The sequence below is a fragment of the Garra rufa genome, chromosome 15, assembly GCF_049309525.1.
Source record: "Garra rufa chromosome 15, GarRuf1.0, whole genome shotgun sequence".
In the NCBI taxonomy this organism is placed as follows: Eukaryota; Metazoa; Chordata; class Actinopteri; order Cypriniformes; family Cyprinidae; genus Garra; species Garra rufa.
The window spans coordinates 487,552-503,278 of record NC_133375.1 but is presented as its reverse complement, the minus strand read 5'-3'; the positions used below and the strand labels follow the sequence as shown (position 1 = coordinate 503,278).

General features: G+C 39.6%; 1 protein-coding gene across 1 annotated transcript in view; it reads left to right on the top strand.

The window, feature by feature from the left end:
- Positions 1 to 15,727, top strand: part of inpp5l (inositol polyphosphate-5-phosphatase L) — a 46,345-nt gene that overhangs the window by 12,612 nt on the left and 18,006 nt on the right. The window contains exons 3-4 of the mRNA XM_073819245.1: positions 9,630 to 9,730; positions 10,434 to 10,521. Of these exons, the coding sequence (XP_073675346.1) occupies positions 9,630 to 9,730; positions 10,434 to 10,521 (189 nt within the window). The remainder of the gene's footprint in view (positions 1 to 9,629; positions 9,731 to 10,433; positions 10,522 to 15,727) is intronic.

Here is a 15,727-nt window from a genome sequence, read left to right as displayed (position 1 = left end):
TGAAAGCATGACCATGGCCACGCTGAAGGGGGGGATCGGTTTGGAGGTTCCCCAGGAGCCTCCGGCCGATCCTTCTAGGTTGGACGACTGGTTCCTGGGGGGGGCACCGGCGGCAGCGCCGCGCTCCCCCCCCGGTCCCGTTCTGACCGGACATGCATGTGGAGCTGACAAAATCGATGGCGCGCTCCCTATTCATTTGAAGCGCACTCCAGCTCCTCTCCCCTCGCCACTCTCGATGGCGGGGCAGCCAAGGGGTACGTGGCGGTCCCCCGGGTCGAGCACGCCATCGCGGTGCACCTTTGCCCGCGGGGCGTGGCCGCCTGGTGGGGCCCTCCGCGTCTCCCTTCCAGGGTGTGTGAATTTTCTTCCGCCCTCATCGGCTGGGCCTTCCGCGCCGCCCGACACGCTGCCACCGCCCTGCATGCCATGGCAACACTGCAAGTGTACCAGGCGCAGGCACTTAAAAGCCTGCACGAGAGTGGTCCTGACCAGGGGGTATTTGAAGAACTCTGCTAAAGTCGCGGCGCGTCCCCTTGGTCAGGTGATGTCCACCTGCGTGGTCCAGGAACGCCACCTATGGCTGACTCTGGCCCAGATGGCGGAGGCCGACAAAGTTCGCTTTCTCGACTCTCCCATCCCCCAGAGCGGCCTATTCGGCGACACCGTGAAGGGTTTTGCTCAGCGGCGTCGAACGTACCGCCGGCCCCAAAAGCCTGCGATCCTCCGCCCATCAGCATACCCCGTCGAGATGCCAGAGCAGTACGCCTCCCCGTCATTCGGGCTGGGCGTCTCCTTTGGCGCTCCAATGGTTCAGAGGCAGACGGAGGCCATCCAACATATCCTGCCCCGCCGCGAAGTTACCATTCCGCCGCCTGGGCCCCCGCCTCCGCCTGCCCGTCGCCGAGGGCGTCCCCCCGCAGCTCCGTCCCCTGCTGAGCCACACGATCCAGGCTCGCAGCCGACGTCGAGCTGCCCGTGGGAGAGGGACGCCGCTCGCCTCTCAGGGTCCTGCGAGGGAAGACCCTCGCAGGCGAGCTTCGAAGCGTCCCTGATGCGAGCACCCCGGAGGTGGAGAGAGCTACTCTGTCTGCACTCCCGCTGGAAGCGGGACTTAGCCGTTCATTTGAAATCACAGAAAGACCCGACTTTCTCACCTCTGGGGCCCCGGCCCCGAGTTTCCTTCCTGAGCAGCACTTCCACTCCTCGGAACCAGACTCGGGACCGGATGTCGCCAGCGCGGGAACCAGGGAAGAAGGTAAGCACTGCTTAGTGCAGTTAGACACTTCTCCAGGACGTTCATCCTTCTGGGTTTTGTCTCCTTCCCTGTCTTTCCCTAGGCTGCCCCACCACGGTCACGTCAGTCAACGTTCCCTTGATACCACTACACTGGTTAATACGGACGGTACGGCCCGGCTCCAGGCGTCCGCCCAGACTCAGAGGTACCCCTTACATCCTTTATTCGGCAGGCGTGCCTCTGTTCTGCCTGCGGAGGTCGCGTTCCTACTGGCGAAGGACGTGATCCAGCCTGTCCCTCCAGCCGGGACGAGGTCAGGATTTGACAAGAGTCCCGACTTCACGTGTCCAGTTAGAGTGGTGGGTTAACATCCGCCCTGGATGGAGCTCTGTTCCGATCCCTTCTTAGGCTGTCGGCACACATGCTCACGACGACGCACATACAAGTATGTTTCCGTCTCCAGGGCTGGGTCGCAGCCATCTGCCTGAAGGGCACCCGCTGTCGCGTCTCAATCTTTCCCCGGCGCACACCCCTTCTGCGGTCTGCCCCGGGGATCGAGCACTTCAGCGCGAGGTACTTCCATTTGGCTAGTCCCCCTCCTTCCTGCCTTCTTTAGGCCATGGGAGCTCCCCTGTCCCCTCTTCGGCAGACAGGAATTCGCGTCTTCAACCGTCTCTTCGACTGGTGCCTTACCAGCCCACTCGTGAGTTCCGTTGTGCGAATACAGGGACCTGGTGCTTCGGCACCCCCGCCATCTGGTCCTTCAGGCCAACCGAGGGAATCCTTTTCCTCGGTCGGGAGCCCGACTCGGTCCACAAGACGGCCCGCCTTGCTACCAAGAGTGCGCAGTCAGTGCTGTAGTCCCTGAGCTAATCAGGCACAATACAGCGGTCCTCTCAAAATCAGAGGCTCCTGGGGCACATGACAGCTCTAGCCGCTTGCCGCTAAGCTTGTTTCATGTGAGACCGCTTCAGCACGATCGAGTCCCATGATGGGCATGGCATCTCGGCTCACTCCGGACTGGCGTTTTCCCGCAGTATTGCCGACAAGTCAGCCCGTGGCTTACCACGGGTTGGGTTGCCATGTACGACAGAGGCTTACAGCTCCTCCCCATCTGCTCCCATGGAGCTCAACGTGGCAGATTTTGCTACTTACCATTCACTTGTAGCAGGGAAACTCAACCGTGCAGCCGGTCGGCTCCTACGGCAGTCCACCCACCTGCAGAATGGCGACTCCACCCCGTGACGCAGCTAGTTGGAGTTATATCAGTAAGGCCCAGCCACATCCGCTCGCCCTTTCGATTCCTCCCATTGCCAGAGTAACACTGGCACACAGCTGACTCCGGGGCCCAAGTACGCCCTTCCCCAGCGAGCCTCCTTGCGCAGACACTGTGCAAGTTCAGGGAGGACGAGGAGTAAGTCTGTAGGTTGCGCTACAAGGATGGCCCACCCGGACTTAGGTCTTAGTAACCATTCCCTTGCGGCAGTCCCTCCCTGTAAGGGCACAGTTTGACACCGTAGACCTCTCCGGCCTTTCACAGGCCGTGATACAAACTATCACTCAGTACTGAGCTCCCTTGACACAGGCAGGCTTACACACTGAGATGAGGTCTATTTGCTGGCATTCCTCTCGCTGAGAGGCACAGAGATACACGATTGCAGTAGTGCTTCCTTTCCTGTAGGAGAGTTGGAGCGCAGGCTGTCCCCTCGACTCTCAGAATATATGTCGCCGCTTAGCCGCATATCACATGCAGTAGATGGAGCAAGTAGGTAAGCACCCACTGGTCGTGAGGTCCCTCAGAGGTGCCCAGACCGCACCTCATACCCTCTTGGGACCCCCCCGTTGCCCTTCAGGGCCGCAGGACGCTCCATTTGAGCCACTGGCCTCAGTCGAGCTAGAATTCCTGTCATTTAAGACAGCGCTCCTGACTGCCCTCGCTTCCATCAAGAGGGGAGGAGACCTACAACCTTTCTCTGTCAGCGAAGCGTGTCTAGAAATCGGGCCCGGCTCTCACGTTACAACCTGAGACCCCGGCCCGGTTATTGTGCCCAAGGTTCCCACCACGCCTTTCCGCGATCAGGTGGTGAACCTGCAAGCTCTGCCCTGGAGGAGGCAGACCCAGCCTTGCGATGTTGTGTCTATAAATATGTGAAAATGAAATCACTCTGCACTTCAGGCGCACCTAGCAGCTTATCTGCTTTGGGGTTCAGCAGAAAGGGAATGCTGTCCCCAAACTGAGGTTGGCTCATTGGGTGGTAGATGCCATCTCCCTGTCTTATCTATATCAGGGAGAGCCAGGCCCCTTAGGTGTTCATGCCCACTCCACTAGGAGTGTTGCTTCATCCTATGCGTTGGCTCATGGCGCCTCACTAGCAGATATCGGTAGAGCTGCGGGCTGGGCGACACCTAATCCCTTCGCTAGGTTCTATAACCTCCGCGCAGAGGCCGTGTCCTCCCGTGTTTTAACATAAGACTTCAGGCGAGCGGGAGGACGGCTGGTGTCGGCTTGCTGCGCCATTCCCACGTGGATCCGTGCGCTATCTCCCAGAATGTTCCCTCCGGTGAACCCTGGGTCCTCCATGCCCCGCAGTCAGGGCTAGATGCGGAGTAGTCCTTGGCTGTGATCCTGCCTGGGTCTCCTTCGCCCCGCAGGTTGTGGCTATACTTTTCAATATTTCCAGCAGAGGAGACCGCTGTTTCCCTCGTGTATCCCTAAGAAGCCTTATGGATATATTGAATTATTCTCATTTTCCACATGTACAAATTCCATGTGCTCCGCCCCCCCAACCCATGCTTCAGTACAACTGGCATCCCTGTAGGCCCCCCTTATAAAAAGGGGCCTCAGGGTGTTGGGAAGGTTACGTTTCTCCTTCGGGGAACGAGGGTTACCTTCGTAACCTAGACGTTTTGTTGCAGCATTACTGATGCTTTACTGCTTTAAATTACTTTTTTTCCAACATCAATCTACATCTCATACACCATAATGACAAAGCACAAAACAGGTTTGTAACAACTTTGCAAATTTTTTAGAAATAAAAAACTGAAAAGATCCCGTTGCATAAGTATTCATACCCTTTTCTGGGACACTCGAAATTTAGCTCAGGAGCATTCATATTGCTTCTAGATGTTACTACACAATGAGTGGAGTTAAACTGTGGCAAATTCATTTGAATGAGTATGATTTAGAAAGGCACACACCTCTCAGAAAAGGTCTAACAGCTGAAAATTTATATCAGAGCAAAAACCAAGTCCTGAGGTCAAGATAACTGCCTGTACAGCTCAGTGACAGACTTGCATTAAGGTAATGAGCTAGGGAAGAGTTCAGAAAAAAAATCTGCTGCATTGAAGGTTCACAGAAGCATTATCCATAATGGAAGACGATTGGAACAACTAGGACTCTAGAAAATATCTGCCAGCCCCCATCCAAGCTGACAGAGCTTGAGAGGTGAAAAGGTGAGGCAAAGAATGGCAGATAATTGCCAAATGCAGATGTGCAAAACTTGTCACATCATACCCAAAAAGCCTTGAGGCTGTAAAGGTGCTTCAACTATGTACTGAGTTAAGGGTATGAATACTTATGCAATGTACTTATTTCAGTGTTTTATTTTTAATACATTTGTAAAATTTGCAAATCTGTTTTTTGCTTTGTCATTATTATGGTGTATGGAGTGTAAACTGATGTGGGGAAAATCTAATTTAAAGCAGTTTAACATAATGCTGCAACAAAACAAAATGTGAAAAAATTGAAGGGGTATGAATACTTTTGCAAGGCACTGTAACTTTCCCCAGCACTGGTCCTCTTTTCCCCAGACATATTCTCTTTTTGGACTTTTAGGGATTCCTAAATCGCCCAAAATGTCTGGCAGTCAGCATATGCTTTCTAGTTTCTGCAGTCGCTATTCATTGTGTGCGTTTTTGTATTAAAGCCTTGCGCGGTACTGTTTTCTTAATCCTGCTCCCACAAACATTTCACTATAATTTTCGTGCATCAGTATGCAGAGTATTTAAATCGCTTTGGATGCAGCTCGTGTTGGATGTAGGGTTGCCAAATCAGCATTTTTTTCCATGGAATTGGGCTGATTCTAAACTGTTGCTTCAGGGTGTTTTAATATTGCATGAATTCCATTTGACTGAAATGCTTGTATTGAAACATTTTACATTTTACCTATGATAAAACTGTGGTAGATATTAGTTTTGTGAAGGATGGTCACAGTGGTAGAAAGCTTTTTAGCTGTGTTTATGATCAATCTAAATAATGGTGATTGTAAAATATGTAGTTTTGGTATGGAAATTACATATTTTGATACCAAAACTAAGACCTCAATTCCCAATTATTTTGCCATTAATTGTAATAATCCAGTGAGGTGTTTGTTTGCACAAAAAGTCTGAAACAATCAGTGCTCCACACAGAGATCTGATCTCATCATCCAGTCTGTCTGGAATAAAGAAACAGAACAAACTGAGACAGACTAAATCCAGAACAACTGAGGCAATGTCTCCAGTATGCTTCAAGAAACCTCCCTGCAAATCTATCTGAAAATCTGCAGTCAGGCAAAAGCTGCTTTAAGCGCAATGGATGGTCAATTGATTCAATTTAGTTAATTGATGTTAATTGATAAAGAAAATCTATTTACGACATTTTACAGCACTTTTACACAAGTGCCTAAAACTTTTAACAATACTGTAGTTTTGCAGGTAGGTTTCTTGAAGCATCTTGGAGACGTTACCACAGTTCTTTCAGAATTAGTCTCAGTTTGTTCTGTTTCTTAATGTCATTCCAGACAGACTGGATGATGATTAGGTCACTGGCTCTTGTCAAAATCTCACAGGATTATTACAATTAATGGCAAAATGAATGTTTGGAAATCTAAACTGATATTTCCTACTGACACACTACAGCAAAAGATAGAGATAACTGACTTGAAAACATTTTTAGCTGCTGAAAAACTCAGATAAGTTTTAATAATTTTGGCCACCACTGTATAAATCATCTTTACCTGCAATAAATTCACAAGCCGCACATGCAATAAAGAGCTGCTTTGTTAATAGAAAACATTGAAAACTATATAGAAAACATGAGGGAGTTTTCTACAATAGATTTTAGGTACAGTACATTCAGCACTCTTTTTATTTCTCATCTTGTAAAATGCCATGTTACTATTTCAGTGTGAGAAACCACTGCAAACAAACCACTGCATGAGTAATCAAACTGAACTATGAACAGTTTTAGACCTTTTTTTGGAAATTTCATGGTTCAGTAATTTCTAAAGACCATGTGCATCATGGTTGCAGAAAACCCGAAAGAGATAGCCTTTACGGATAGAGAATTACACAGATACGGTACAAAATAGTTTGATTAAAAAAGATTATAGATTAAATTGATCAGATGTCATTTTCAAAATGTTCTCCGTTTATTACAAGAGCTTGTCACCCAGCGATAAGAACTGGTATTTAAAGAAATTGACATTAGATAGTGGGATAGTCTTACGGATGATCTGGTGGGAGAAAACTCACTATTTTTTTCTGAATTAGGAGGTATAAACTTGCATTTGCCAGAAGAAAAATCAGAATTGTGAGATAAAATAAATATTATGTAAAAATGTTAATAGTAATAGGTTTGGTGTTCAGGTGAATTTGTTGCACTGACCAACAGAAAGCTGCTTGGTTGAAAGTGATAATGAATAGACAATTTCGTTAGCTGAAATATCACTATTTTGACTGCAGCTTGAAACAAAATGTAGTTCTAAATGGTGCATTTTTTTGCCACTCTGTCTTTAAGATGTCTGTGTTTGTGGTTTTTTTTTTTTTTGTGCTGCTCCATTTTTAAATAAAAGACTTTTCGTATAGCTGTGACAAAAATAATCCACGGTGAAGTGGTGTAAACTGTTAAGGAATCAAACTGACAAGAACAACACAGTGCTGACCACATACCCACAATACTCTAATGGTTAGACCTTTTGGGGTTACTTAGAAGTGATTTTATGTATCTTGCTTTCCTCTCTAGTCAAGTTTCTAAAGACAGAAATGATTTCTCTTATTTACATTATGGCTTTTATTTGAAATCAATGTTTTATATCATTCTCATGATATGGTCTTATTTATTCAAGGGATGGTTCGCCCAAAAATAAATTCTGTCATTAAATACTTACCCTAATCAGGGTTTCCGCGGGGTCTTAAAAAGTCTAAAATTTAAAAATCTAAATTTTAGGCCTTAAAAAGTCTTAAATTCGCTGTTCTAGGTCTTAAATAATTTTACACAGGTCTTATTTTTCGGATGTCCATGTAACGCTAATGCTCTAATGCTCTAATGCTCATTCTCTTTTTGTTGTTTCCTTGGTGTTGTAGTTCTTTATTTCACAATTCCAAATATAATTTGCTGTATTTAAACTACAAATGAGACCAGCATGCAATAGCCAATCAGCTTTCTGTTATTGGCGCGAGTCTCTCTCGGATTGTACCGCAGAAGTAAAATGGATTTAACTTTTTAGCTATGGGGAAGTGCAAGTTTGGCGATACTTAGCTTGGAAAAACTGAATATAGGGCTTGGCTAAGGCCAGTTGCTAACAACTGTAACGTTAGATTTTTTTTTTCTCCCTCTGTGGAAGTTACTGCGTCTTCAGAATCGCAGTAGCAGAATACAGGTCAAACTACCTTTTTCTGTATATAATGTTATCAATAATAATAAGAAATATAGGTCGAGCTAGCTGACTGCCAGCCTTCGAAATACTTTTAAAATGTTTTTTTACTTGCCCGACCGAACAAACCGCCTGATTAAAACTGAAGCAACAAAAACAACTACGTTAGCGAAGCATCGAAAGGCAAGAAAGATTCATATTTTAATACATTAACGTAAACAGAAATTGACAATGGATAGTGTATTTCTGGTCTATTTGTGACACTTTAAAACAAATGAATGTAACAGCACTCTAAAGAAACACACTGAGGTAAATTTAAAATGTATAGTTTATTTATAACATGATATAGTTCAGTAATATACCAAGTGAGCTTTTTGCTGAAAATTCTCACAATTACAAATGTTACATTAATTTTAGCTCAATAAAAAAGTAGTTAGTCAAGTAGTTACTTACATATTAGACAATATGCAACATTAGCAGAAGCATTCTCCTAGCAACGTTTTGCTATAATTCAGCGTTTTGATCGAATCAGTTGAAATAACTCGCTCATGAAGTGACTTACCGCCACCTGCTGGTAGTTTAGTGTGTTTAAAAGTATGCCTCCACACCCAACATTTCTAATGTATATATTTATAAATCAATAAATGTATTTAAAACATTAATCTCACTTTTAATTTTGCAGTGTAAATTATGTAATCTCACTGCTAACAGCCATTTAGAATTTATTGATAAATTCATAAAATAAATTTCAAAGGTAATGCATACATTTCAAAAGTTTAAAAAAGGCCTTTATAAAGGTAAACCAAATATGCAGATTTAAGATGTAAAAGCTAATAGAGCACTGATGAAAATATTGCTTCAGAATTTTTTTTTTTTTACATCAGATATTTCTAGTGGTACACTTATGGGGATTTTTTGTGTGGAATAGTATCTGCTGATATGAAAAGTTTACTGTATATCGTAGTAATAAATTTAATTTATGACAGCCATGAAATTGTTTACTTTTTACATTAAACACATTAAATATTACATATATGCATGTAATATAATATCTATTTCCATTACAGGTTTCGGTCTTAAATTTCATATTAGGTGGTATTAAAAAGGTCTTAAAAAGTCTTAAATTTCACTTGTTCATATCTGCAGAAACCCTGCTAATGTTGTTCAAAACCTGTAAGACCTTCGTTCATCTTCAGAACACAAATTAAGATATTTTTGATGAAATATGAGTGCAATCTGACCCTGCAGAGACAGCAGTGCAACTGACATGTTCAAGGAAAAGAAAAGTAGTAAGAACATTGCTAAAATAGTAAATGTGACGTCAATGGTTCAACCTTAATGTTATGAAGCTACAAGAATACTTTTTTGTGCACAAAGAAAACAAAAAATGACGTTATTCAACAATTTCTTCTCTTCAGTTTCAGTCTTCAACGCACAAAAAGTATTCTGGTAACTTCATAACATTATGGTTGAACTACTGATGTCACATGGACTATTATATCGATGTCCTTACTACCTTTCTTGTTCTTGAACGTGTCAGTTGCATTATGTTGCTGTCTATTCAGGGTCAGAAAGCTCTCGGATTTCATCAAAAATATCTTAATTTGTGTTCCGAAGATGAACAAAGGTCTTACAGGTTTGCAACAACATGAGGGTGAGTAATTAGTGACAAAATTTTAATTTAGAGGTTCAATGATTGATAAATGCACTAGTGACAAATGAATTAAATTGAATGTCTTATGTAAATCGTATCTCCTTAGACGGTGCACATGTACAAGCCACGCTTCGTCGCCCTGCACTTTCAGGAAGTTGGTGGAAAGGACTATATGGTGAACATGGGCCATGCAGAGAACTTTTTCTGGTGAGAATATGGCAAATTCTGGGCTACAAACTAGTAAACTTATTAAAAGTACAGCAGCAGTGTCTTGGTGCTGTATAGTGTCTATATAAGATAATAGCAAACCACTGATTACAGTGTTTGTATACAATGGTATTTTCACGCTATTCTGAGTCTGAAGTATTTCAAAGCTATCATGCTACATGTCCAAAAATGTCCAAATATTGTAATAGTAACATAATATGTTCACTGTTTTTGATGCAATGTATTAAACAGAATGTTAACCAGCTCTGTTGTGATATTTGTGACCCTGGACCACAAAACCAATCATAAAGGTCAATTATTTTAAATTGAGATTTATATATTATCTGCAAGCTGAATAAATAAGCTTTCCATTGATGTATGGTTTGTTAGGACAATATTTGGCTGAGATACAACTATTTGACAATCTGGAATCTGCAACAAAAATAAAAATAAAAATATTGAGAAAATCCTTAGCAATGCATATTACTAATCAGAAATTAAGTTTTGATATATTTACGGTAGGAAATTTGCTTTATGGAACATGATCTTTACTTAATATCCTAATGATTTTTGGCATTAAAGAAAAATGCATAATTTTGACCTATACAATTTATTTTTGGCTATTGCTGCTGCACATACCAGTGCTACTTAAGACCAGATCACATATACACAAGAATTGTATTGTTTTTATTCTTTCTTACAGGACCATCGAGTCCAGCTCTGAGATGGCTGACTTCGACAGAGTCTGTGTCTATGTAGACAGTCATTTCAAGGCTGTTGACAGTTTCACGGTGAGTGATGGGACTGTTGTGACTGTTATCTGACAAGATGATTTCACTTAGTTCAATGGAAACACACTAACTGTCATGTAATCTCTTAATGTGATGACTCTTGCACTTACAGAGCTGTGGTTGCTTTGTATGTCCACTAGGTGGAGCTACACAACCATTTTGAATTTAGCCAATACTCACCTCAGTCACCTTCCTGTTATTGTAGTGCAATTCTATCTATAATCACAGCAGTCCTTCAAAGTTAAAGGGATAGTCCATCCACCTAAAATAAAAACTTATTATTATTTTTTTTTTTTTACAAAATTGAATGAAGACAGGGGCTTTCAAGGTCAAAAATTAAAAAAAAATAAAATAGTAATTTTATACAAGTTGTGCATTATATTGCAAGGCTTCTGAAGCCATGCAATAGTTTTGTATGAGTTACAGACTGCAGTCATATTTGTTTTGAAACTTAGAATTAGGGATGAACGATATCAAAATCTCACACTACGGTAATATTGCGATATGAAGTCAGAATATTTTTTGTGATATTCAACAAAAAAAGACAAATTAAGAACATTTAAAAAAAAAACATTTTGTATATTTTAAAGTTAAATTATTCTATCAAATGCACTTTGAGAGTTCAAAATTAAGATCTCTAACTAAGAATACTTCTAAAAAAGTCTTGTACCTGAACTTTAAACGGGACTCAACTGTCTTTTTATTCGTTATATACTGTCTCAGTCTAAATTACATTCACACTGGTGTTTTTAGGAAGCACCTAAAGAATTCAAGAATTTGAAAATAATAATAATAATAATCATAAAAACAATGCCGGTAATAGCTCTATATTGTAAAACAATTGCACTGTAAAGTAAATGAAAATGAGTATTTCATAGGTACATTATTTTTTGTTTTACATTGCAATAGGGAAGTTACAATTTTCTTTTAATTAATTTTACATTTGGATTGCAGTAACATTACCCATTTAAACCGCTGTCAGCAATTCATACTGCACTTTTAACCTTTTGTTTTGACAGAAACTGCAGTTGAGGCAGCGATTTAATGCGTCCTTGCTGAATGAAAGTATTAAAATGAATTAAAAATGTAAAACTTGAAGTTAAAAACTTTAATTTATAAATTAATTTATTTTAATTTATTGAATGGTAAATTCAAAAGCTGTAATATTGTGTTATATTTTTACTATTTAAAAAACTGCTTTCTATATTAATATATTTTAAAATGTAATTTATTCCTGTAATCAAAGTTGAATTTTCAGCATCATTACTCCAGTCTTCAGTGTCACATGATCCTTCAGAAATCATTGTAATATGCTGATTTGCTGTTCAAAAACATTTATTATTATAATTATTATCAATATTTAGAACAGTTAAGTACATTTATTCAGGATTCTTGATGAGTAGAAAGATCCAAAGATCTGTTATTCTGAACTTTTTAATTCATCAAATAAACCTGATAAAAATTCTACTCAGCTGTTTTCAACATAATAGTAATAAACGTTTTTTTTAGCAGCAAAGCAAAATATTAGAATGATTTCTGAAGGATCGTGTGACTGGAGTAATGATGCTAAAAATTCAGCATTGAAATCAGGAATAAATAGAAATCAGTTATTTTTAATAATAAACATATTTCAGAATTGAACTGTTTTCGCTGTATTTTGAATCGACTAAATGCAGGTTTGGTGAGCAATAGAGACTTCTTTAAAAAAAAAAAAAAAATCTTACTGTACAAAATCTTTTGACTGGTAGTGTATCATAATATTAAATGCTAACCAGCCAAGTGCTACAACAGATCTTATAATATTAAGTTATGCAAAATAAACGTACACTGGGTTCCAAAAGCCGTTAGAAATTTTAGAAAAATAACTGTCTGAAAAGTCAGACGTGTTTTTAAACAAAAATACAAAGACCTCTTGATTAAATCAGTTCTTAGTCAGCTGCTGTCCAGCAACAGTGACGGACCAAAGACAGAGCCCTGGGGCACCCTCTTCATTACTCAAAGTAACTTAGCAAAATCTGTGAAAAGAGAGAAGTTGCTGGTGTTTGGCAGGGTATTAACCCTCAGCCCACCCAGGTGAGAGGTGCTGTGTATGTGTTTGTACGCTAAGTGTTAGGTCTGTACCTTGATGGACTGGGTTAATGTGCAGGAGTGGCCAGGCAGCGGACCGAGTCAATACGTTTAACTCCAGATTAAAACTATTGATTAGGCCCCTCTCATCTGAACATGATAAATAAACTGGAGGTCTACGAGTGTGAGTGAGCGAGCGAGCAAGTGCGTATTTGTTTTGTTGATGCAGGAGTGTTAGTGAGTTTTTTCTGTACAGGCCAAACCTTCTTCAGTTTTGGTTGCCAAATTATAAATGTATGTACAATAAAAATGTTGAAATGCCACACACAGATATCTTTGTCAAACCAGATTTGGCTGGTCACATGAGCCTGTTTCAACATGCCCACGCAGACACACACACTAAAATAGACATCAGCACACTCACAGCTTTACACCTATCTTCATCAATCAGGCCAGTGCAGCGTTTAATAAAAATGTATTGACTTAAAAGTGATTTTTTTATCTAAACACCATTTGTACGATGAGTGTGCCAGACGCTCTCTGCCTTTACGCACACACTCTCTTTCCAGTCAAGCGATGATTCACAGCCCTCAGAAAACTAATTACAAATCAATACAGATGATGTGAGACAAATGAGAGTGAAGGCGGGTGTTTACACAGCCGATGACTGTGTGTGTGTGTGTGTGTGTGTGTGTGTGTGTGTGTGTGTTAGAGGGTGTGTGTGAATTTATGCAATGCAATGAGGACCTTCATTATAAAAAGTTGCGAAATTTTAGCAAGATTAGATTATTTTATGCCATCACACAGTTGTTTTGGCTATTAAAGAGACTCGTTTTTCTCAAGCCACAGTGGTATTTCAAATACAGTAAATCTTTGTCAACAGTATTTAATGATACTTTACTGCAATACAATATATTGGGTTTTAGCTGTTTATCCTCAAAGTGTGGAAGAATCGAAATCTGGAAGTATGTAATTTGAAGTCTGTTATGTTCACTTACAGGCTAACAGAAATATACACCACTGTTCTTAGTTTGGAGTTACGATATTTTAATGTTTGAAAAAGCCTGTTTTTATTAAATCAAAAAATGTGGTGCTTTTGAATTTTTTCGATTGCTTATATATTTTAAAATGTTATTTATTCCTGTGATGCAAAGTTGAATTTTCAGCATCATTACTCTAGTCTTCAGTCCCATTATCCTTCAGAAATTGTAAAACTTAAAAGTTAAAAACTTTTATTTAGAAATCTTATGTTTCAATGGTAGTGTATAAATATTGTTGATAGTCCATTTTATGTTTTTTAAAAGCTAAAATATTAAATATTAATATTGTGAAATATTTTTACTATTTAAAATAAGTGCTTGCTATTTGAATATATTTTAAAATGTAATTTATTTCTGTGATCAAAGCTACATTTTTAGCATCATTACTCTAGTCTTCAGTCGCATGATCCTTCAGAAATCATTACAATTTGATGATTTGCTGCTAAAGAAGTATTTTTATTATTAAAATTGAAAAAGAAACTGTAAAACTTAAAAGTTAAAAACTTTTATTTACAAATCTTATGTTTGAATGGTAGTGTATAAATATTGTTGATAGTCCATTTTATGTTTTTAAAACTCCTCCAAAAACTAAAAAGTGAAACGGGCAAACCATCTATTATAATATAATTAAAATATTACATATTAATGATTTTTTAATGCTACAAAACAATATATAATATATTAATTATAAGAAAATCTTATACACTACCAGTCAAAAGTTTTTGGACAGTAGGATTTTTAATGTGTTAAGTTTGCTTTTATTTGATCCAAAATACAGCAAAAGCAGTAATATTGTGAAATATTTTTACTATTTTAAAATAACTGCTTGCTATTTGAATATATTTTTAAAAATAATTTATTCCTGTGATCAAAGCTACATTTTTAGCATCATTACTCTAGTCTTCAGTCACATGATCATTCAAAAATCATTCTCATATGCTGATTTGCTGTTCAAGAAACATTGTTTATTATTATTATTATTATTATTATTATTATTGTCAATATTTAAAACAGTTGAGTAATTTTTTTCAGGATTGTTTGATGAATAGAAAGATCCAAAGATCAGCATTTATCTGAAATAAAAAGCTTTTTCTAACATTATACACTATACCATTCAAAATCTGTCAGTAAAATGCTTTATAGAATGCTTAAAATTAATCAAATGTGATGATAAAGACATTTATAATGTTACAAAAGATTTCTATTTCAGATAAATGTTATTCTTATGAACTTTCTATTCATAAAAGAAAAAAAAATTACTCAGCTGTTTTTAACATAATAATAAATGGTTTTTGAGCAGCAAATCAGCATATTAGAATGATTTCTGAAGGATTGTGTGACACTAAAGACTGGAGTAATAATGCTAAAAATTCAGCTTTAAAATCACAGGAATAAATTACATTTAAAAAAATAATAGAACACAGTTATTTTAAATGCTAAAAAATATTTCAAAATTGTACTGTTTTTTGTACTTTGGATCACATAAATGCAGGCTTGGTGAGCAGAAGAGACTTCTTAAAAAATTAAATTAAAAATCTTACTGTCCAAAAACTTTTGACTGGAGTGTATCTATATAAAATGCTAACCAGTCAAACTTTGACCCCTTTATTTACAAGAATAAAAAGATTCTAGTCATTTCCTGGTTCCATTTTCCATCTTTCCCAATATTTTCCTTTCCTCACCAGAGCCAGAGTGCATGTGCCTGCTGTAATGTCCAGTCTCTCAAGACCGGTCATCTAGAAACCACTGTCATATTAAAAAAGCATGTTTTCTCTCACAAGATTTATATCTCTCTCCTGGGATGGATATTTTGAAGAAAACATGACTTTGTGTGTGTGTGTGTGTGTGTGTGTGTGTGTGTGTGTGTGTGTGTGTGTGTGTGTGTGTGTGTGTGTGTGTGTGTTCATGGTGTGGTGTGCTTCATGTCAAAACATCCCTCAACGTCAGGTCATTTTTCTCTGCCATGCATGGGGCTTGTGTTGGGCCAACAGCAGGGCTCTGTGTTTAATCCCTGTGTGATTGTTTTAATTTTCTGTCCGTATTGATCTCTGCGGGGCTGGATTGATGTGCGCTCACTGGAGCAAGCAGCTAGTACATTA